At 39.9% G+C, this 23,008-nt stretch overlaps 2 protein-coding genes and 2 non-coding genes across 4 annotated transcripts; 3 read left to right on the forward strand and 1 right to left on the reverse strand.

The window, feature by feature from the left end:
• Window positions 1-151: 151 nt before the first annotated feature.
• On the forward strand, window positions 152-15,594 carry LOC110052088 (uncharacterized). Its single transcript, XM_020758215.2, has 7 exons — window positions 152-1,415; window positions 5,109-5,216; window positions 5,722-5,812; window positions 6,550-6,725; window positions 10,832-11,423; window positions 12,809-14,262; window positions 14,472-15,594. The coding sequence occupies exons 1-7, from the start codon at window positions 846-848 to the stop codon at window positions 14,868-14,870; spliced, it is 3,390 nt and encodes a 1,129-aa protein (XP_020613874.2). The 5' UTR covers window positions 152-845; the 3' UTR covers window positions 14,871-15,594.
• Trnan-guu (transfer RNA asparagine (anticodon GUU)) lies at window positions 9,018-9,091 on the forward strand. Its single transcript has one exon. It is a non-coding gene; the product is annotated as a tRNA-Asn (tRNA).
• Window positions 9,673-9,745, forward strand: Trnar-acg (transfer RNA arginine (anticodon ACG)). Its single transcript has one exon. It is a non-coding gene; the product is annotated as a tRNA-Arg (tRNA).
• A 3,357-nt stretch (window positions 15,595-18,951) lies between the features above and the next one.
• On the reverse strand, window positions 18,952-21,979 carry LOC110051966 (uncharacterized). The gene is made up of 3 exons (XM_089279605.1): window positions 21,685-21,979; window positions 20,805-21,097; window positions 18,952-20,501 (listed from the first exon to the last, which is right to left on the reverse strand). The coding sequence occupies exons 1-3, from the start codon at window positions 21,911-21,913 to the stop codon at window positions 19,689-19,691; spliced, it is 1,335 nt and encodes a 444-aa protein (XP_089135731.1). The 5' UTR covers window positions 21,914-21,979; the 3' UTR covers window positions 18,952-19,688.
• Between the last annotated feature and the right edge of the window lie 1,029 nt (window positions 21,980-23,008).

Consider the following 23,008-nt stretch of genomic DNA (forward strand, 5'->3'; position numbering starts at 1 on the left):
ATTTAAGCAAACTGATAAGGCGACATATCACATGCACATTGGATGATCAAAAGTTTTAAAGTGCAACTTCCGGTAGAGGGCAAGCTCACGCGACAACGTCCGTTAATTAGAACTCCAATCAAACGAGCGTGACTCTTAAATCATTCTGTTGCGCTACTGCAACTCCTTAAGCGTCATGTTGCTTCAAAATTGTTTGTCAAACAATAATAATCATATTTGTCTATATAATAAACTACTTTCAGATATCACCGGCAAACAAACGCACAGAAAGACCACCCCCTGGGGAAAACCATTTAAAGAACGAGATAGGCGCTGCGTGTGTGTGCTCCGTTTTGTTCGCAAATGTTATGCGCATTCGACCCGAAATAATTTATCTTTAGACCACTTGAACATTTATCGCATAAAGTACAAAAGCAGATCGAAGCATGTGGAAGTTTTCCGCAGTATCATGCATGGCGGAATTGCATTGTGTGCAGCTAAGCTTAGGAATCATTCAATAAAAGGGTTTTAAACCATGTGTCATTAACTATTGATGCTACTTCAACCGAAGCGATCAGACGCAGGCAGTGTAAACAAAAGCAGAAGCAGATTGTAGTTTGCAGTAAAATAAATGTTTCATCGACGAGGATGACATCCATTTCATCGTCGCGTGTGCGCGGTTTGAATTACATGTCTGGATGTTAGTTGCCATAGACCGCAAAGAAGACATCGAAGCGGTTGTCATAGTTCGACACGATTTCACGCTCGCGGCGAATAGAATTCAAAGCCAATAGGAAAGGACCAATTGGGGAAAACATTTTCTCGTAAATATCTCGCTTATTAGGGATTACAGCTGGAGTGGAAACATGGCGGATCGGAGCTGGGATAAAACAGGAACTACGGACAAATGTATGCTGGCGATGCTAGAGGATTTAGCGCCGTGGATGGCGCATATATTGAGTTCAGAGATAACGGTAGACACGCTAATGGAAGATCTTGACACAGGAGTGGTTCTGTGTAGACTAGCTAACGCGATCCAACGAACAGGCGAAGAATTTATTCTACACAACTGCTCTATTCCTCGAAAATCTTTCCCGGCTTGCGGCGTCACATACAAAGAAAGAACAGCCTTCCGCGGTTCGTTCATCGCCAGGGATAATGTGGCAAATTTTATTCGCTGGTGTCGAGAATTGGGAGTATCGGATGTTGTTATGTTTGAGACGGAGGACCTTGTACTTCACAAGAACGAGAAGTCTGTTATTTTGACCCTTATGGAGGTAGCGCGCTTGAGCGTAAAATTCGGCGTCGAACCGCCTGATTTGGTCAGAATGGAGAACGAAATCGATCAAGAAATTGAACAGCAACCGGAGGAAATCATGGTTGAACCCATGGTTCAGTTAAAGAAGATGCAAAAATCACACAGCCTGGATGATTTGGTGAGTAAAGGACGTATATTTATCATCTTGAAAAATAAAATGTCAATAGTTTATCTCGCCCTGTCTTGAATGATGAAGTGAAATTTACACACAACGAAAAGAAATCGCACAGCATGGAATAATATGCCTCGGTAGTTGAAGATCTTTACAAAATTCACTATACTACCATTATTCAAATTAGGCACGTCTGACAGATTGATTTTTTATTTCAAAGAGTTTTCATTTATAGTCATATATTGTACTTTGCCTATGAACCTTGTTTACATTACAAAACAAGTAACTCCTCGCTCTGTTCGCGGGTTTTTTTGATGTTCCACACTGTACGAAAACAAACGAAAAAGAAAGCGAGAAAACCGCAAAAACATTTGCCGTAATCCTGATCATGAAGAATCCATAGGTTTTTCTTATTTCTACGCCACAGTGATGCAGTTATAACCGCAGAAGATGCGAATCCGAAATCATTCATCTGAAAAGTTAGCCGGCTAACGAAAAACATCATGATTACTGAGAAAGAGACTGAGTGATCAAGCGAGTTAGTACGATCGACAAAATCAAGAAAAGACAGTAGATTTTATTAAAAGCGAAAAGATCTGTACGAGAAAAATTGCATTACTTTAGAGATATTTAGCATAAAGATTACAATAATTTTCTAATGTAAAGAACCCTGTTTTTGCATTGTTCACCTTGACTGAAAACTATACCATAGCAGGCAGTTGGGCGTCATACTATCGTATCCTGGCGCAGTTTTCACCGGTCTCGCCAGGTTTATATTGATATTCCTCGGAAAGGTGGTGCACTTTTGATGGGATTTTTACTAAAGGAATATTATTATGTTGTCTCGATCGTTTTAAGCTTATTATTTTGACGTGCGCTGTGCTCAAAGCTCGGTGAAGCACTTTAAACATGTGAATTCCGGAGGTTATGTTAGTCATCGTTGTGAATTGAAGAGGGAACTGGTGTAGTTTCAAATATGAAGAATGACCGTGGAAATTGATTATTGCAGATAAATCATGGTCCGTTGGAAATAGCCTTGCCTATTGATAGGTTTTTATTCATAAGAGATATCGATCATCAGTTAAAAACGTGCGATAATGTACGTATTTCATGGAAAGTGAAAATCGGTCGAGCACTAATCATTTTCCTGGCACGTCTCAAAAATTCCTACGCCTTTTATTTGAAGAATCGAAAACTTAAAATCCAATCTGATCCTTCGGTAAATATTATCGATTTCAATCGGGCGAATTTCCATCTACAAAGAAATCTCGATTTCTCGAACTCCCGATCTTTCGAACGTAACCTCTCGATAATTCAAACCATAAGTCGCTTTTCTCCCATTAGACGAAAACTGTAATTTTTCCTCCAATTTCTCAAACTACCCTATTTTTCAAACCCATTTTCGTTTCCCTTGTAAGTTCGAAAATTCGGGATTCCACTGTGTCTCGATATGTAAATTAATAAACCTGTAAAACTGTTAAATATTGGCTCTTTTCTTTCTTAATTTAAATGTAAAAACATGAAACTTCGAAGCCGTGATATAAAAGAATGAAATTATAAAACATATTAAATAGAACCTTCAAGAAAAAAAATAATTAACTCATGTTTTTAATACCTTTTTTTGTTGACCTGTTCGTGAGTCAACCAAACTGTTGGTTTACAATTAGTTCTTACAATAGTACTGATATACCAAGGGCAGAATTGTTAAGAATTCATAGAATTTAGATAAATTGGAGCAATAAACGCTAGTCTGTACCTAATTTTACGTTATAAGGCTAATATAACCTGTTCTGCTGTGAACGTCTAGATAGGTTCGAAGATCAAACAATTCCATGCTTAGAATCGTCGCCGCCGCAACTTTGGCTATACTATAAACATTTGAAATCTTATTAAATCCGTTTTTGACAATCCTTTGATCCTTCTGCGGGTTTCTTAAGGCCGGTTTTGAACACAAAAGAAATTGATTATATGATATTTTGTGTTTTAAGCTCCTAAGTTCCAGGAGTAATTATGGAGCGCTTTGAAATCCTCCGGTTTTGGGCGGGAAAAAATTACAATAATAATTGCGTTTTCTTTTGTAGACAACCGAACCCTCCAGTTGAGATGCCAATATTTCGCATTTACTTCTCCTGTAAGAGCAGGCATCCCATATTGTTTACAACAAAAAATTACTCATATTTTTAATATATGTATAAGGGTTTTCAGACGTCGAACTCTAAATTTCATGCCAGCTAAATGTGAAAATTAAAATTTCTCTAACTTTAAAACCTGGCACAAAACTGTTAACAATTAATAGAGAAGTAAGAAATGCTTTTACACCACGTGTGTTACTGAAGAAGTGTTACTTCGACGCTTTTTTGTGTCGCTAAAGATAAAGGTGCAAATTAAATTCCTCTTACGGATTTCAGTGAATCGATGTTAACCAGATACGAAATTTATATTTGTATCCCAAAACATGCTGGTTTGTTTTTGAGATGTAGAATAATCTAATTTACTATCGCAGACGAGTTATCAGTCTCATCGTTTGGGTTTCCGGTGCATAATTTGGATAACGAAAAATTCATTTGATAACAAGCATGGTCCGAGGTAACATGCAGGTGTACTTAAGTTTTTAAAATTCGACACCTTATCTGAAACTCTCGCGTATGAAACACTTTGCACTAGAATATTAATATATGTCTGGTAGCAAAGAGAGCCAAACATCCCGTTTAAAAAGGCTGATTCTTTTTCGATTATTTCATGTACACGTACAACTGCTGCAACTCAATCATGGATTACCTGAACGTGTTGCACACGTTTCAAAACAATTTTACCGCCTTGTATGCAAAAACGTAGGCAGACTTATCAATTAATAAATGATTTGTGTTTGGTATAAGATACGAGAGAAGGACGTCATTATCTACGTTGTAGGCTACTTTTTAGATAGCGTAAACTGATATGAGGCGTAGAGTAACCCCATTTGTTTTACCGTTATTTCTAAGTGCATGTTTACGTGTTCGTATAGTCTAGAATCTTACCACTTATCTATCTTTAAATTTTGTTGCTTTCAAGTTTGAAAACTTAAATAAGAAATTTACAAATCTTATAATGATCGGATGATCTAAAATAGAGCAAATACAACATTGTAAATAAAAGTTTCTGAACAAAATCCGGTATACAACTTTTGTTCTCGGAACATTTTGACGTCATGGCGATCGCGAAGTATGAACATCAAGTCAGAAATTTTCCTTTTCTGTCATGTACCGATCACAAATTCAGATCTTGCATCCGGATAGGAAAGTGAAAAGTGTCGTGTATTGCTTCTCATACTAATTAGAAATGTTCTTTTATGGTAAAAAAGGATGTTTTTCACTAAATCTGGGTGGATCGGAGAAGGACGGAGGTGGTTACTTTTTCAGCGTATCATCCATTCGTTTAAAATGACAAATACTTGGACAAAGAGACTGATAGTCTTACTGACTGTATTTTCTTCATTGTCGGGCAACAAGTGTGTAACTTTATTTAGTTGGTTGAATTCTGGAAACAGAATTATCAATCGGCGAAAACATCTGTTATCGTGTAACATGAGGCGCTAGCGTATGAAACTAGCATGAACTGAAAAAGCATTGTAGATATGATCATGATTTGATGGCCGATAGGTAGCGTGGCCTGGGCAGTACAAAAAATTGATATGCCTGGTTTGTGGTCTGTTATAAACAGGTTTATCAAGTATTGGAGCAATGCACGTGCCCGGTGCGGTACCCAGTCCTCCGCGTCGGAGAAGGAAAGTACCGAGTGGGAGAAGGCAAGTCGCTAATATTCGTCAGGGTAAGGAAATAAAAAAAAATGCATTTTAACTTGTTCCGCGATGGACTTTGTTTGTTTATATGTTTGTTGTTGTTGTTGATGAACACATGTTAGCAAGTAAGAAAGAAGAAAGATCACAGGCAAGGGGGCAGGGAGTTTCATTGCTTCAGTCGCTGGCTGTTGATTTGTTGAGCTGACCTTAAGTTAAATTAAGTTATTTTGATTCAGCGATGAAATTAGTTCTGGTTGTCTAAGTAACCTGGATTATAAAAATTGAACGGTATCGTTTTGAACAATACCTTGTGAATTAATCAATCTTCGTCTCAGATCAAAGATTTAAGGCCTTTTGTTCTCTCTCTCTTTAGCTTGAAACGTTCGTAGATATAGCAAGCTACTTTCAGTAAAAAACAGTTTTCTTTGCTTGTTTGCAATGGTTGTCTATGGGAACAAGGTTAAGATAAGACAAGGTTATGGGAACAAGGTTAAGATAAGCTTGATTTGAGTAGCCTGCGTTTACCCCTCTTAGGTCATGCGCAAACACGTGATGGTTAGAGTTGGCGGGGGCTGGGACACTCTGGAGCGATATTTCGACAAACACGATCCATGCAAGGTGTCAGGTAAGGCAACAGACGGTTTAAAGAAGCTCCGTCACGGTTCGCACTTCTTCAAAAGTTTGACCTAAATTTTCCAAGTTCGTCGTTTGTAATGCGTGTTAATCTTCTCCATCCTTAACCATCCTTGTTCCTTTATGGCTTATTATTATCTATTTGGTGTTTTTCTAGCTTAGTAAACCACTATTTTCAGGTTTCCTTTAATTTAAAGGTAATTTTATGAGTGGCCAAAATAACTCAAAATATTCTGACTGAGCTCCCCTAACAATCGGGGATCGAACACTATTGTGATAAGCCGTGTTGATGCCAAAATTTGGGAGTGCTGGCTCAACACTTCTGTTACTTATCTGGGAAACTCTCACCTCAAACTGGCGTTTGCATGCCATGCAAGTTTTTATTCCTGACGGCGAGTCGACCAACCTATAGCTACCGGTTGACTTGAACGAATTGATCGTCTGTGATTCACTGTAGATCCCAGTGATTTTAATAAGATGAGGTTAAGAAATTATTCGATCTATCCAGTCCAAATAATAAAAAGTAATGAAAAACCTGCTACCTTCTAGTGCGTTTTGTCTATTTTCGGAAAAATTATAAACTGTTATGTTTTCCCACACAACTTTTCTCATTCTCTGAAACCGCCCATTGATTTCATAACTTCGGCACAAACACAGAAAACATTTGCTACTTCTCGAGTACACGTTTGTTAATACGCGCATATTTTGTTCACCCTGAAACTCCTAAAGAGAGACAGAGGAGGAACTCACTCAAGTCGCTCAGATCGCGTAGTGGAAGCGATGTGATTGGCAGATCGCCGAGCTCAATGAGTATATCCAGTACTGACAGCTATGATTCGGGTAGTTATCCTGTTTCTCACGGCCGCACTGCATCCTGGACTTCTCCGCAGAGTTCCTCTTCACAGGTTTGTTTGCAGTGGTTTTATATATATATCTAACCGATTTTCCAAAAACATGCCCGCTATTCTGGTGCAAAGTCTTAACACGGCTTTCATAAATTCAGACATATATTGCCACAGAATGCCCTAAACTGCTCAGGGAATTCCCTAGTTTGACTCTAAATGCTTTAGAAAGATCGACAGAAATTACACACGCTCGTTTTTCGACCTTTCTGGGTCATGCAGTCTTGTTCCCTTAAAATATATGTCTGGATTTATGAAAACGTTGTTAAAGACTGAATCAGGTGTTTTTTGATTTATTTGTTTTTTTCATTTCTTTGTTTGTTGGTTTTTTTTCTGCTTTCGCTATGACAGCAGCTTATAAATCTTACCTAGCATGAAATGTAGAAACTCCTTGCCGCATGTTACATTTATTTAGGTATTTTTTTTCATTATTTATCGACCCCCCCGCCCCCCCCCCCCCCTTTTCAATTTGCGTTAAGTTTAGCCCAGGCTACGCTCGTCTGAATTCAGTTCGCGCTCTGACTCTGACAAGGAGCGACCGATTAGCGTTCTGTATTTGCAGTCTAAAGGAAGTCTGCCCGAGGACATCATTAAGTCCAATGAAGGCTCAAGTCTAACGATTTGCTAGTAAGCGTCGTCCATTATCGTACGTGAGGCGGGCCTGAGGAGATGTGTAAACTGTACGGGTCACATTTAGTCCCGTAACAGCAGGCCGTTTGCCCTGTGGCGATAATGTTGCGCTTGCTTTAGACAGCAAAAATCTTTAGCCACATCAATTTAGGGCTTAGACGTGCAATGGACTAGACATTTCTAGCTGCTGTTGGCGTCATTTGCTCTACACTTTGATGTAGCTAAAGACTTCGAAAAAAATCTGTTGAAATCTGGATGTGCCATTCTGCACTCGACAAAATTGAAGTACATCCGGGACATTGCCATTTGCGAGCAAAACATGGCCACGAGGAGAGAGAAGAACATGAGTTCAAGCGCTGATCGCGAGTAGAATTTCCTTGTTTTATCAATTTTAGGCGTTCTCGGCTTAGCTAACTATCAGAACTGTCTGTGATTCGCTAGCGCGGAAGAAATTTATTTGCGTGGCTTCCGGGCGATAATTGACGTAACCACAACATGTTAAGTGTTCGCTTACCGCTAACCATGGCCTAGTTTGTTTGAAGTTCAATCAATTCGATGTAGGAAGCTCTTGTTCAGTCCATTTAGGACGATGCAGGCCTTTAGAAAGCGATAGATTAGCTCTCCGCCGCGGTTTTGATATCTGTACGTTCGTGTTGATCTAGACTCCAATTTCATGTTGAAAGCACTCTTAATTAAATTGTACAATTCATGATTCAACGAAAAGACGGTGGATTTAGTCTTCCTGGCCTCAAAAGACATACAGGAAAGCTAGCTCTAGAACAGAATTGTATCAAGGTTATCAGTGACAAGTCAAATTCTATGGCTATGTTTTTGCGAATCCGGTCAGATATATTTTCAGGGGCACCCAACGGATCGTTTCGGCAAATTATCTGTTCGGAAGGCCTTTAATCCCCTCTGATTTTCTTGAGAGAATTGGCACCTCGAACTTTCGGGATATGAGAAATTTAATGTCTGTTGTTTTCGGACTGTTGAAAATGTCGTTTTGAGTACCCAAAAAAGGTCAGCTATCATTTTCGGAAAGGCGATAAGACCTACGGTTTTCGGGAAATGGACAAAAAAGCCCTAATAAATTCGAGAATACTCAAGTTCCCCTAGAATATCCGAACAGATAAAATTTTTTTAGTGCAACCTAAAATTAACCTACAGAGCTTTAAAAGTACTCCAGATAGCCTAAAACAGCATCTAACAGCATTAGAGAGAAAACGGTCGTTGGGTGCCCCTGTATTTTTTACATTTGAATAAAGAGAATAAACGAAACACTTTATTTAATCATTAACTTGAAGTTGACACAGCGGAGTAAATTTACCTCGAGCCGCTGTAGCGAATTTGAGGAAAGCTATAAATATTTCCAGTGTTGAAGGCTCTTTACCCCCCGTCTTTCATCACTTTCGACTGGTTACGGCTAAAATTACTTGATATTGATGTATCATAGCGACCTTTTCAACCGCTAGGTCAATTATGAAATTGTCACAGAACTGGAGTAGGTTTTACTATTTTTGCTGCTTACTTACGTTAATGCGGTCAAAGTTTGTCGTTTAAAAAAGTCCAAATAGATAAAATACTCCATTTGCCCTCATCGTGAGACTGAGGCTTATACATTTTGATTTATTTAAAGCCTTTAAAATTATTTGCCTAACTAGGGATGTCTCCGTGGCGCAATCGGTTAGCGCGTTCGGCTGTTAACCGAAAGGTTGGTGGTTCAAGCCCACCCGGGGACGTTTTTTTCCTTCTGTTTTAGTTTTTCTTTTTCAACACCGTTTGCAACGTTTTGCATTTTTACGCTTCTTTTACAATTTTTTAAATTTTTTTTCAAGTTTTCTTTCTCCACGAAGTACATCACCAAATAAAAGTTCGAATTTCTTTTTTTGCCGATAAACGCGAATCGATCGAGCAGTCAGTGGACGTTGCTTATTCTACCGAGCTTCCGTAGCCGACTTCTACTGAATTCGCGAGGCATTATTGCGATAAGCTATGGAACTAACCTTTAAACTATAGGACTTTTAGTATCCGAAATAATGGAAGCCGTACGTATCGTATTTGAATCGAACCGGAAAAGGGAAAACCGGAAATGGTGAATGGCCCTTCGTACTAAGCTGACTAATTAAACGAGTGCCCAACGAGTGTCGCTGCTGAAATTCTGTTGTTGACATACAGTAACTGACAAATTTATTTATTTCAAACATTTCTGAATTCTGCTCCTTGATGAAATATCATTAGAAGTTTCATTTCTTGCGTGAGAAGGTGATAATTTATTCACAATGATTTAAATATTAAAAGAATATCTTCAAAACTAGACCGCGGCCCTGTGGCCCAATGGATAAGGCATCTGACTACGAATCAGGGGATTCCAGGTTCGAGTCCTGGCAGGGTCGTTTTTTTTACCCCTATTTTTTTTTTCTTTCTTTTCTTTTACATTTCATTTCATAATAAAAATGTACGTATCATTTTCAGCGTCAATTATTAAACCACGAACGAAGGCGATAAACGTGAACGGAAGGAAATATGTATGGTGACGACTGACGAATATGAAACTTGGAAATAATTTCACGCGCATATAGTCAAAATTATTAGAATTTTGACAAAACGTAAGTGAAATTACTTCCCCATATCACGAGTATACCATTTGATTACCTTCTAATATCGTGGGTGACAAATTACGCTTACAATCGTGGGCTTTTGACTAGTTTTATTGTATCGAGAAATTTCACGCCAAACGTTGCCATGGCAATTTGGTAATTTCGCAACAAATCAAGGAGTAGTTTGCGCATGCCCCCAATGATATTTAAAATTTACTTACCTGGCCCTCCACAAATAAAAGTTTCACATAGCGTGATACGAATTTTTTTTTTTTACGCGAAACGATGACCTTCATCTGAAATCGAGGAAATGTAGATTGTCAATTGCGTCACAATACTCTTTTTAACGGCGGTGTGAAAAGACTGTGTAGGATCGCCCCTGCATTGTAGATTATAAATTCCATTATAATTAGTATGGGTGCGTAGGGCCTGCGTTACAATTTTCGCGGCCTACAAAAATGCTCGGAACGTCACGGCCGGTTCGTCATTGTAGCTAAAAAAGATACGGACAATTGTTTTGTCTACGAAAGTTGCTTTTTCAGTCGCTTTAGCCTGTGAACGAAAGTAAGCTTTTCAAATTGTTGATGATGAGTGTTTGAGTGTTTGAATGTTTGAAATAAAAACAATAAGAACTTGTCGATATCATTTCTCTGAAGCTTTCGGCAATATTCGGAGATCTTCCCGAAAATTAGAAAATGTTCGGGAATGTTAGTATCATCTTCGTGAAACACTCGGACAATCTTCGGAAAACCTCAGCAACAGGAAAATGCAAGAAATTTTGCAAAGGGGATAAAAGGAAAACATATAGCTCAGCAAAGGAAAAAGTTGTTCGAAACATCAGGAGTCGCACTAACTCTGACTGAAGTTCCAATTCCTTTTAAGCTCAAGAGTCCACGAGACCCCAGGGAAAGGGTTGCCAGCGTGTCCCCCACGAGAAGTCCTTCGCCTTCATCTCCACGACTACAGCCATGGCAAAGACGGGGAACGATATCACGTGACACGCCGCCCAGAACCATGGACACGCAATCACGGGGGCGGTTATCAAGGAAGAGTAAAAGCATGCAAGAACTAAACAGCGTTTTCGTAGACGGCCGCAGCCCTTCCTATTCCAAACCGACTTCCTCGTCGATTCGGAAACAGAGCGTGAGTGGCGAGAATTCTCCCAGAGATGTTGGCTCCGGTGGCGCAGAACAAAACCGCAGAAAAAGCTTAACAACCAGTTCTCGGAGATCGTCCAACGCTGGAGGACAAGGAGAATCTTCGACGGCCAGAAGTCGCTTGAGTTCCAGCGGACCTGTTGGCTCACAGAGGCCAGGGCCTCCAACGGTATCTAGGAGCGCCTCTTTCGGCTCCAGACCCCGCACCCTGATCCCCGTGATGGAACCACGCTCGAAAACTATGGTCAGCTCAAGGCCTGCAAGAGAAACGCAAAGGAGAGCGTCTTCGGCCCTACCTGGAAAAGTTGAGAATAAGGGTGAGTATTGGCAACGAAATTTAATATCCTATGGGTGCGGCGAGGGGGGGGGGGGGGGGTGGGCTGCTGAGGGAAGATAGGATCGGGAGTGGTAGGGATGTTATGGTATTGGTGAGCTGTATGTAACATGTTTACCTCCACTTTCAGTTTTCAAGTTGGAGGTACACCCGCAAAACAGAACATTTTTGCAAAAATTCTCAGGCCCAGGATTTTATTTGAAACCTTAGAAAACTATCCCTCTCCCAAGTTTTGACGTTTCTAGGAATCTCCGAACATTGCAGATATCATTCGAAAAAAAAAAAGCAAAACAAAACAAAAAAAACAAGCTTAAGCATGTTCACTCTCTGGGCTAAGCAAAGACCCCGGTCAGTACTCAAACCTGGTATAAAGAAAGCTATGTGGACCTGTCAATATGAGGCGGGATTGGGGGGGGGGGGAGGTGGGGGGGTGGGCTCTCCTCATTTATAGCTGCGCTATCTAGCGTAAACTACGTATCTTTTTAAAAATTATTATTTTAGCGAGAAAGAATTTTTAATTTAGTTTATTTTTATCATTGTACTTTGTATTTCTAACTCGTAGAACTTTCTTTTTAGCTCTTTTACTTTTGTAAAGCGCTTAGAACAGATCTGGAGAGGCGCTATAGAAATATCCGATTATTATTAAATATCTATTATTATTATTCCTACATATACATCGTCGTATTTTGTAACCGTCACTTCTGAAGATGTATGTTGAAGCATACGAAACGTCAAGTTTAATATACCATTCGAAATCTGTTTGTTATGTTTGTAACCGCTGTTTCATAAAGGCTTTTGTTCTTGGACCATCGTAATTTAACGAGGAATAAAACACAAATAGCGGTGATAAACATATTAAACTTACGCATTTTAATAACTTGACGTTTCGTATGCTACGCAACATACATTTTCAAAAGTGGAATAAAGACCGTTACAATTTTTTGAAAACTATATATGAAATGTAAATAAGGGGTCTGGAAACGAGATTAAGCTTAAGCCGGCTCTTAATGTAAACGTCAGCAGTGAGAAGCTGATACTTTATTAATAAGCTTAGGCTTTTATTGTTTTACTGTTAAGAAACATGTTTTTTAATCTCGTTTCCAGACCCCTTATTTACATTTCATATATAGTTTTCAAAAATTGTAACGGTCTTTATTCCACTTTTGAAAATGTATGTTGCGTAGCATACGAAACGTCAAGTTGTTAAAATGCGTAAGTTTAATATGTTTATCACCGCTACTTGTGTTTTATTCCTCGTTAACCGCTGTTTGTTTTCTCTTTCTCCTGAAATTGAAATGGCCGAAAAACAAGAATTTTTATGATGATAAATCGTCGTGTTTCATTGTATCTATATAATTTTTTTTTCAGCGGATGAAATTCGGCGGAGAGAGGCTAAAGCCAGACGAAGATCATCTTCAGTTACGGTCGATGGGAAGGGACGCGCACCCAGCTCACCAAAACCTGCGCAGAGATCAGAGAAAGATAAACAAGAGAGAGGTAGGAAGCCCAGTGTTTCAGCGATCGATGCGAAGGGACCGTTACCTGGCTCACCGAAGCCCACACAGAGGCCAGCGGAAGATAAACAAGAGAGAAGTAGAAAGTCCAGTGTCTCCAAGATACCCAGTCCCCGGCACAAACCGGAGCAGCCTGTTACGTCTGCTTCTAGGAAAATGTCAACGGGAAGTACAGCTCACAGGTCCCTTCCTTCTACACCAAGAGGGAGAAAATCTTCCACGACTCAAAATAGCGCCAAAAATAACGCGGTTAAAGGGCCAAAAACCAGCGCTGTGACAGAGAAGACAAAAGGACAGCAAACCCCGCCCACTTCACGCCGCGAAAATAAATCGGTTATTAAGAGAAAGGAGCTGGCAGATACAAAAACCAATGAAAACGTTGGTAAAGAAAGATCGACAAAAATCGGCCATGAGGACGAGAAAGGGAAGGCATTGAACGATGAACAAATTAAGGACGATGTTTTTAACATTTGTGATATTTCCATATGCGAGGATAGTGTTTCAAATGGACCACTGAATGGTAAATCTGAAAACTTTAGTGAAAATTCAGACACGATTGACGATATTTCTAGTACCAGGGACATCACCTCGCCGGATGGAAGGTTTTCGCCAAAGCTCACAGTGAACGGAGGACGGAAAACGTCCGAATGCTCCTTAGAAACTGATAGTGACGTCAACAGTGATCTTTTGAGTGACATGACAGACACTGATTACGATTTTAGGAGTCAGCGGTTTTCGGGTCTGTCCGAAACTTCAAGTGATGTATCATTCGGTACCAGTCCCGCTTGGAAGTTATTCCACTCCGTCGAACTCGACAAGAATGTCCCGGAGCCAGATAGCTCAGAATTGGGAAGCTCGCTCAAAGACTGTCTAATGAATCTGAATCTGCAAGGCTCCGTTACACCAACAATGAAAAGACGCATTTTCGATGCTGCCCCAACAAGAAATCCAAAGGAGGAATCGCCAGATTTAGCGATGGACTCTGAGACTCCACCTGTAGACAAAGCGGTCTTCTTTGATATCGAGCATTACAATGATAAGTCGCCCGACGAAGAAGACGCCATCGTTGGCTCGCCTCGTAAGTGGTCACTTGTCAAGTCCCTTATTAGCAGCATCGAAAAACGAAGCAGTAGCAGCACTTCTACTTCTAGAGCAAGCAAGAATGCTGCAGCCACTTCCAGGGCATCTGCTCCAGGCACCACCGGCAAACACCTTGGAATGGATGAGTCAGTGGTTACTACTCAGAAGACCATGAACAACCACAAGATGCCTCGTGCCAGACCTTCCCCATTCAACGACCATACTGAGGTATAGAGGTTATAATCTAAAAGTACCAAATATATATTTTTGAGTTGGACCAAAGACATAATTTTTTTATTGTTAGAAATAATTTTTCCTCTTTCGTTAATTTTGCTAGGTTATTTAGATTTCTTTGGTTGCACTGATGCTTGTGTTGCAGCTATCCATTGTTAAGCCCTAACTCCACCTTTAAATCTTGTATTCACTAAAACTTTCAGGATGAATCTGTTGAAGACGTGATGGCGGGAGCCGAACACCGCACCCCATTCCCTGAAGGGGAGCTCGTCGCTCCACGTGACACTGTAATATGTGACTTCAACAGGAATGTCTCGAACTCAACGCAAGGAGAAAGCGATGAAACTTGGGCAAATCCGCGGCGGATTCCAGGGGAAAAACCACTTGAGAGTTTTGAAAGCATTAATCACGGTGTCAAAGCAAGGAAGTCGTCACGCGAGTCAAGGCGAAAGGAGAAAGAGTTGGACGTGTTTCCTCGGCCTCAGCGTCAGTTTACTCTTGAAGAAATGATCCAAGACATGATGCCCGCAGACGGCGAGTCTAAGGAGACTGGAGACCAGCGAATGTTGTCCCCCGAACCTCGATTTCAAGCTTGGTTGTAGGCATATATGGTGCTAAATTGATTATTCGTTATGGAGGATTTTAATAGTGACCGACCCAAAACAGCTTTTTCAAAGTGATTCATGCTGTTCGAAAAGTCTATACATAGACTTGTGGTAATCGTCAGTAAGCTAGCTATATAAAGCAGTTTCTTTAATTTATTTTGCGCTGCCCATAGACCAAAATTTTTCCACAGCTAAGTGCATTTGAATATGATATTTTTCATTACATAATCAGTTGTATTCTCACGACTTGGTTAATTGACTTGCTTTAAAGAGATAAATGATGAAGCTAAGAATTGATAATTGCTTAATTTGTCTAGAAGATTAATTGTTGAAAAAAATATTCCCAACCGGTCAAAGTATAAATATACGACTTTCGGCTTCAAGTATCTGACCAATTGCTAGGAGTGTACCACAATGATAGTAATCATTATGGACTGTTAAGAGTGAGGTTACAATTTTTTCGCATAACAGGTGCATAAATTATTGTTATTTGCATGGAAATCAGGGCATCATTTTTCGCTTGCCGATCGCTGGAAACGAAGGCAGTGAACTAGGAAACATTTATTGCCATTAAGTATCACATGATGTTAACGTTTGAAATGTTATTTCCATTTTGTAAAAGATTAATTAAGCTTGCTTCGAGAAGAGATAAATGACTTAAAGACTACCAAGTGTAGCTATTTATAACAGAAAATATATTATGTTTGGGTGTGAAAATTGAGATTAATGCCTTGCATTTGCATATCTATGTTAATTGTTCAGCTTAGGTGGAATGTTAGAGAATGACGAAGGGCGGGGTGGGAGATTATGTACAAGTTGAGACTTGCGATCAGGGGCCCGTTTCTCAAAAGCCCCGGAAACCTTTCGGGCCCGTAAAGCCATTTTTAGTCCATCTGTATCTAAACATAGGCACGCAAGGCGCGCAAGAGTTATTTTTTTTGTGAACTATAAGTCTCGGAGATAGGAGCATTCATGGAACTGTTTACAGTAAAGATTTGGTTGATTTGACAAGTTTTTTTGGTTGCGATGTACAGCAAGAAAGAAACTGGTAGTTTATGATGTACATACGATGTTACATCGGTAATGGTAAGATAACTAAATAGTAAGCCATAAAATGTTTGACTGAACAAACTACAGTAATCTGACACGTCTCCAGATTAATGTAGATACCATCTTATTTTCTAACAGGCAATTTTATTCGTTCTTTGATACAACCCACACTGTGATTGGTCTGACACGCGCGCATGCATAACTCCCTCACTCACCTATCATGTAGCCCTTCCCCCCGGGGGGGGGGGACTCCCTTATATGGGCTATATAGGTCTGTGCGGCCCCGAAGGGTATGGTTTTTCAGCCGTTTTGGTCATAAATAGGGTATCGATTTTAGCTCATTTTGGTCATTTTGGTCATAAATAGGGTACGGTTTTTGTACTCTAGCCTTGATATGGGTATGCTTTAAGAAGAAGCCACTTTTTCATCATTATCGAAAAGAAAATCAACAAAAGCCCGTCACAAATTTATATGTTTACGGTAATTTAACATTGGTTTGAACTAGGGAGCTAATTATAACGCAGGTCTGAAACAGGGTTTTGATTTGAGGGTCAGGTCGTAAATAGGGTTTCGAATTTTTGGTCAGGTCATAAATAGGGTAAGGAATATCGCAGATTTTGGTCATAAATAGGGAAGGGGTTTTGGGAAGCGGGCCACACACCCCCAACCAATTTTTCTGGGAGTACCCCCTCGGGAGCCCTTCCAGCCCCCAAGAGGAATTTTTGCTCAAAAATACTCAAGTTAAGAGAACTTTTCGCATTTTATACGAGTCGTAAGTTTACCCTTTTTACACAACACAACGCAACAACACTACTTCACCGAAAATTGAAAGAAAGAGAAAAAACCTCTCTGACACGTTGAAAGTCTGATTTAATTAAATTGCACTTTAACTTGGTGCCACACAGTCTTCAAAGAACATTTGAACAGTTTTCATACTTTTTACCTTTAAAAATATCGGACTGAAAAGAATGTGATAAAATGCCCATCAAATAAAAATATTAAACTGCTACTGCAGAGACGTAAAAACACTCTAGAAATGAAAGCTTCTTTTTTGTTTAATATCCTGGGAACAATAGCCGATAGCTTGTAAGCTCTAATTGAATTTACTCCCATATGAAAAACAAAAGTGTCGAGTTACCATTTGTAACTAAAAATAGCAAACATCTCGTGGGAACAAGTGGTGACGATTCGTCAGCTCTAATTGAATTTACTACCTTGGGAACAACAAGAGTGTCAAATTACCCATTGTAACTAAAAAATAAAAATATCTCGTTATATTTGCATGCAATAAGAACAAAACAATCGTTACCTGCACTTACTATTGTAAACGTTAGAACTGCTTTAAATCTAAATAGTCTCGTCTCCTCTAAAACATGTCCTAAGAACTAGAACCGACGATTCGTGACCTCTAATTGAATTAACTCCTTGTGAAAAACAAAAGTATCAAGTTACCCTTTGTAATTAAAAATAAAAATATCTCGTGCCATTTGCCTACTACTCATGAACTGCTTCAAAACTCAAGACTCATCTCGTTCATAACTAGCCACCATTACACTGAACATTATGCACTCTAAAACAATCCAATGTACATATGTAACTGTCACACTCCCCTCCAAACCGGACTAAAAATCACAAACCGGCAACATACACGTCAGTCTTTATTTTTCAATTACCAAAGTCCTTGTGTTTATACATACCTTGTGTTTCTCACGTACCATTTACCTTTACAACAAGAAATTTGATTGGCTGTTCATAGTAGATCCAATCTGATTGGTGTGACATACATACATCTCTCACTCACTCACTCACTCACTCACTCACCCATTGACCCGTCCATAACATACCCGACGCGCCGACTAAGAGGTATTTTTTTTTACAAAAAAATAACTCAAAAACGGAGAGGTGTATACGCCTGAAACTTCTTGTATGAAGGGAACTTCTCTTCATATTAAGAATATGTGAATAAAGCAGCTCTGTAATCGTAAGGTTCGAGATTTTGCTATGGCTTTACGGGCCCGAAAAGTTTCCTGGGCTTTCGAGAAACGGGCCCTAGTTCTTTGATATGGGTTTAGCGTGCAGTGCAGGCGCTATTCTGGAACGGATCTAGATAAACCAGGTTTTTGATGCCACTTTCTTGGATTGTAATTGGACGGGTTACTCTCTCGGCACATTTTCCCTCGCCCCAAGCCTCCACAGCTACTAAATCCAAGATGGCGGCCTACAGCGAAAATGTGCACTTGCACGCCAATAACACGCCTTTTAATGTAGGGGTAATTTCTTGACAAGCTGAGGGTAATAAGAATGTTCGCGATGAACCGGATATAGTATGTTGTAAATGGTTTGAACCCAGGAGTATCAGTAGTTCGTATAGTGTGATCGTCCGGGTGAGTGTAGTTCTGAAAAGAACTGTTGGTGGTGATTGACGTTTCGACAACCTGAGCGGAAGTCATCTTCAGAGTCAAGTGATACGGCTGATATCGATTGCAATGTCAGCACAGTTTTGATGTTTAAAGAAATGAAAAGACAGAATGAAAATGAGTAGACAATGAAAACTGGTTAGCACTTGAAAAAACATGTGGTAATATACTGTTCAAAATTCGGTTTTTAAAAAAAAAAAAAAAAAAACACATAGGATTTGTGTTAACTTCTAGTCTTCCCCGCAGAACCTTATTGTTCAAGACCAAGTGTAACGGGAACAAGGTAAAGACCAACCTCGTTCTCATGGTTCAACAAGATGGCGGATAATTAAAAGTAGTTACGTTTCAGAGGACACACTGACTGTGAAGCTGATGGCATCAAGTACATTCCTGATAATGCGTGTCTACCTCTCCATAGCCGTTCATCCTCTCATCTCGTGTTTTAAATTAGTGATGTGATTTGAAACACGTTTACTTTCAAGTTTTACTTAGTTTGCGGAAACATTATTATGCTTAGCATTGTTTCGAAAGTTTATCTTTCTGTCACGGTTTTTCACAACGGAAATCATTTTATTTCTGGTTTTACTCGAATTTGTAAAAGGCAATGGCTCTTCCAGAAATGAAACGTGTTTTATTCCACATTCTGACGTTACAAGACATCCTTGTTAGAATAAAAGCTTTGAAACGCAGCACCGGGTTCTCAAAAGCTAAAAACCTTAAAGCTTGAAAACAAAACAAAAAGATTTAAGATTAAGAATCGCAAAACAAGGCTGCTACTCTCTTCAACCTCCACGAGACACGTTGAAAGCCAAGGTCGTCCTCTTACGGTAGTCGTGACGTTTTTAGTCGTCACGCAGGCTTTTCTGCGTGACGAGACAGAAGAATGATCAGTCCTAAAACATCCACTTCCATTGACTTTAATGTCACCACCTGAGGGTGCAAACCTAGCGGTTCAAATTACATTTTTCTTTTAATAGCAGGCCTGCATGCACATCCTGAACAGCACATGTAAAATTCCTTGAACTGATCAAGTTCTTCACCGAACTTGATTCGCGGAACATGTCAAATCTACCGAGCAAACCACCGCTTTGTACTCTTCCTGCAAGATATTCTTGAACAGGTTTCACATTTTTCGATGACATATCTCGGAATCATCGAAAACTTCAAACCTAACAACCCTGGCACACTCAAACTGATCCGCCAACTGTCCTAACTATTAATAGGATTAGCCCCTGAAACTCCCTTTATGTACATTTTTAATTTTGTATTCGTGAATTTGAATAAACATATATGTATAATGATTGAGATTTGAATCTAGTGCTTTTCTCTAAATTTGCAATTAAAATGATTAACTTGCAGAGAACTTTTCCGAGTCTGAGTTGTTTTCAGTGAATTGTTCTTGCTCAGTTGATCCTTCTAACGCTGTTGTCGAACTTGTTCCTCCACTGATCGCCATACTCACTTGGTCAAAATATCCCGTGCCTACCTCCCTCTGATGTTTGTGTGCCGTAAAGCCGAACTGCGCCTGCGCAAACTCGTCTTCTTGTACCTTGGTGTAGGCAGACATACCGTGATCTCTGTAGTCACGTGCAAGCTTGAACATGGCGTGATTGAGCGAGTGGAAACCAGCCAAGGTAATGAACTGATATTTGTAGCCCATTTTACCGAGTTCTTTCTGAAACACAGCGATCTCTTTATCGCTGAGGTTGGCTTTCCAGTTAAAGGAAGGCGAGCAGTTGTAGGCAAGCGGTTTGCCTGGAAACATAGAATGGATTCCGTCAGCAAACATGTGAGCTTCTTCCAAGTCAGGTTTGCCTGTCTCGCACCAAATCACGTCGCAGTATGGAGCATAGCTTAGTCCTCGAGCGATGGCTTGTTGTAAACCTGCAGTTGAGCGATAGAATCCTTCGGGAGTTCTTTCACCGGTCAGGAATGGCTGGTCACGTGGATCAATATCTGACGTGACCAGGGCTGCTGACTCGGCATCTGTTCGTCCAATGATAACAGTGGGAACATCCATGACGTCAGTAGCTAGACGAGCAGCGTTGAGGACCTTGATGAACTGTTGTGTTGGAAGAAGAACTTTGCCTCCCATGTGACCACACTTCTTTTCTGATGCCAGTTGATCTTCAAAATGGACGCCAGCTGCGCCAGCACAAATCTAAAATTGAAAAAGACTTTGTAAGTAATCAGAGACGTGGCGAAACAAGATAGACCACCGCTCGATTTTCTCGACTTTTTCATAATTCTATATATGGTGACTTGTTTCACACTATTTAAGAGTTTTTTTTTGTGGCAAAGTTGGAACCGGGTCAAAAACGCGAAGCTTTAAGGTATAGTGGTTTTTACAAGTTATATAGAATCTAGAAATTGTGGTTGTTAGTCTTCTAACTTGATAGATGCAAAGTCAAAATTATCATAAAACTTAATGTTCAAAATGGGATACAAAAATACATTTTCTTACCATTGATTTGGTGAGTTCAAAGGCGTTCAGCGGCCCACCAAATCCAACCTCGCAATCGGCAACAATGGGCAAAAAGAAGTCAATGTGTTTATCAGATCCTTCCATGTGAGCTATCTGATCCGCTCTAATGAAGGCGTTGTTGATTCGTTCAACAAGTTTAGCGGCTGAGTTGGCAGGATACAAACTCTGATCAGGGTATGTCTGCCCAGCCATGTTACTGTCTGCCGCTACTTGCCAGCCGCTGAGGTAAATGGATTGTAAACCGGCCTTGGCCATCTGAACTGCTTGACTGCCTACAGAAGTAAACATGCATAGATCTGCTTGTTTGTTTGTTGGAAAGGAATGTTATCTGCTTACTTTATGCAGCCTTTATAGGTACACTGTCGCATGCTTTCATGTTATTTATTCTTGTTTTATACATTAATGATCCAGTTGTTAATTATCATTTAATTTGACAACGAAATTTTCGTATGTGTTGCTGGCGGAATCATGCATGCGTTTATTCATGTCGCGACATTCTTTTAAAAACAAACGTCATTGCCGGTTTAGTTTTGTTACTTACCCAGCAACTTCTTGAGTCAACAACCAAACTTGTTGCCTACTTTACCATAGTTTGTTTCAGTTTTCGAGATTGGCCTGGATTATTTCTATGTCACAAAAAGCTATTTACTTATAGCTCAATATCGTAGTTTATCCCCAAGCGGAGGACTGATAGCCGCACTGTTAAACATATTCTTCTTTTCACGAGCCGCCTTAATTGTTAATGTTAATAAAAATAACAAAGCGGTTATATTTGACGCAGTTATATTTAACTTATACGCCTGGTCAAATGATACGAAAAATTATCTGAACTTCTTTCCAATGTTACTTTTTCTCGTACCTGTCATGGCACCCAGCGCGTTCACGTAAGAGCCTTCTTCTTGATTAATCAGCTCCCAAAACCTCCCTGCTCCTCGTCTCGCTAACGTTTGCTCAATCTTTAGAGATCCGCGAAGTTTTTCCACGTCTTCGGGACCATAGTCCCTTCGAATAGCCATGAATCCATAGTTTCGCTTGGTACAAACTCTCAACACTACTTTAAGTGGCTGAAATGTCTTCAAACCCAGCATACCCTGTTGACACCGTGAATTAAGGCGTTCGATAAAGCTATACTGTTTGCCGAACTTCGAAAAGTGAGTGTTCCCTGTAGTGACAAGTGATCATATATTCTTCAATTAATGACGTCAAACTACGTAAAAGCAGCAGGAATAACTTAGGTTCAATTTGCAATTTTCGCCAGAGGCATCTAAAATCGAGAACACGTATTTGCAATGTTTAAAAGCATATCTATAGATTCTAAATAAAAAAAAGATGCAATAACAATTGATTTTGTAAAGAATCTTTCGGCACGACCGCCTAACGGAAGTGGGTGGTTTGACCAAGAGACCGCCATGGTCGTGGTCTCCTGGTTTGATCAACCAGTCTACGTGACGAGCCTGACCGGACGGAAAAACATTCATCCAGGACATGCGACAAGTTATTTGCATTACAAGGTCATTTTACTACAGCGTACTCAGCAATTTATACTGAAAAATAAACAACGGATGAAAATTAGAACAGAAACTATAAGAACTAAACGACTGACTTCATAAACTATGCAATCTGCAGAACATATGAGGGAACGACATTAACAGGAACACATAAGAACTATAGGAACGTCGGAAACTACTAACAGAAACTACAAGAATTGGCAGTTTTTAAATTATCACGCTACGGGAAAAAATTAAATCAACTAGAGACTACTGAAACAGCGCGCGGGAGAGTATTACGAACTGAAACCACAAAAATCACAAGAGAACTCTATATAATTTAGAGAGACTGCAGCGCTACTCGCACGGTGGGTACACTGAAACTGCGAAAACTGCATTGAGCGGCTACGGATTGAAATTACAGGAAGTTCCCAGTGTAATGTTCAAAACCCTAACATTCTATGACTTCTATAGATCCTGAAATCGGACGATCTAGAGAAACAAACGATGATAGTTAAATTCTCTTAACGTATTCGACAAATGTATGGAAAGATGAACGCTCGATCGATAACCAGGGGAAACGCATTTCATGGAGTAAAGCATGTACACTGTCCTGTCATTTAGGAGTAACATTACTGTGAGAAATAAGAGAGATGGTGAAAATTCCCAAATTGATCAACCTCGACTTTGGCCGAT

The sequence above is a fragment of the Orbicella faveolata genome, unplaced genomic scaffold (genome assembly GCF_042242905.1).
Source record: "Orbicella faveolata isolate gen_17 unplaced genomic scaffold, um_ofav_v1 contig_47, whole genome shotgun sequence".
Classification (NCBI taxonomy): domain Eukaryota; kingdom Metazoa; phylum Cnidaria; class Anthozoa; order Scleractinia; family Merulinidae; genus Orbicella; species Orbicella faveolata.

Excerpts from the sequence above, each read along its gene's own strand:
- LOC110052088 (XM_020758215.2), top strand. The coding sequence starts at position 846 with ATGGCGGATCGGAGCTGGGATAAAACAGGAACTACGGACAAATGTATG. Across the intron at positions 6,726-10,831 it reads CGCAGAGTTCCTCTTCACAG|CTCAAGAGTCCACGAGACCC; the intron begins GTTTGTTTGCAG and ends ATTCCTTTTAAG. Across the intron at positions 14,263-14,471 it reads CATTCAACGACCATACTGAG|GATGAATCTGTTGAAGACGT; the intron begins GTATAGAGGTTA and ends TAAAACTTTCAG.
- LOC110051966 (XM_089279605.1), bottom strand. The coding sequence starts at position 21,913 with ATGCTGGGTTTGAAGACATTTCAGCCACTTAAAGTAGTGTTGAGAGTT. Across the intron at positions 21,098-21,684 it reads CGCGCTGGGTGCCATGACAG|GCAGTCAAGCAGTTCAGATG; the intron begins GTACGAGAAAAA and ends TTACTTCTGTAG. Across the intron at positions 20,502-20,804 it reads TTGAACTCACCAAATCAATG|ATTTGTGCTGGCGCAGCTGG; the intron begins GTAAGAAAATGT and ends TTTCAATTTTAG.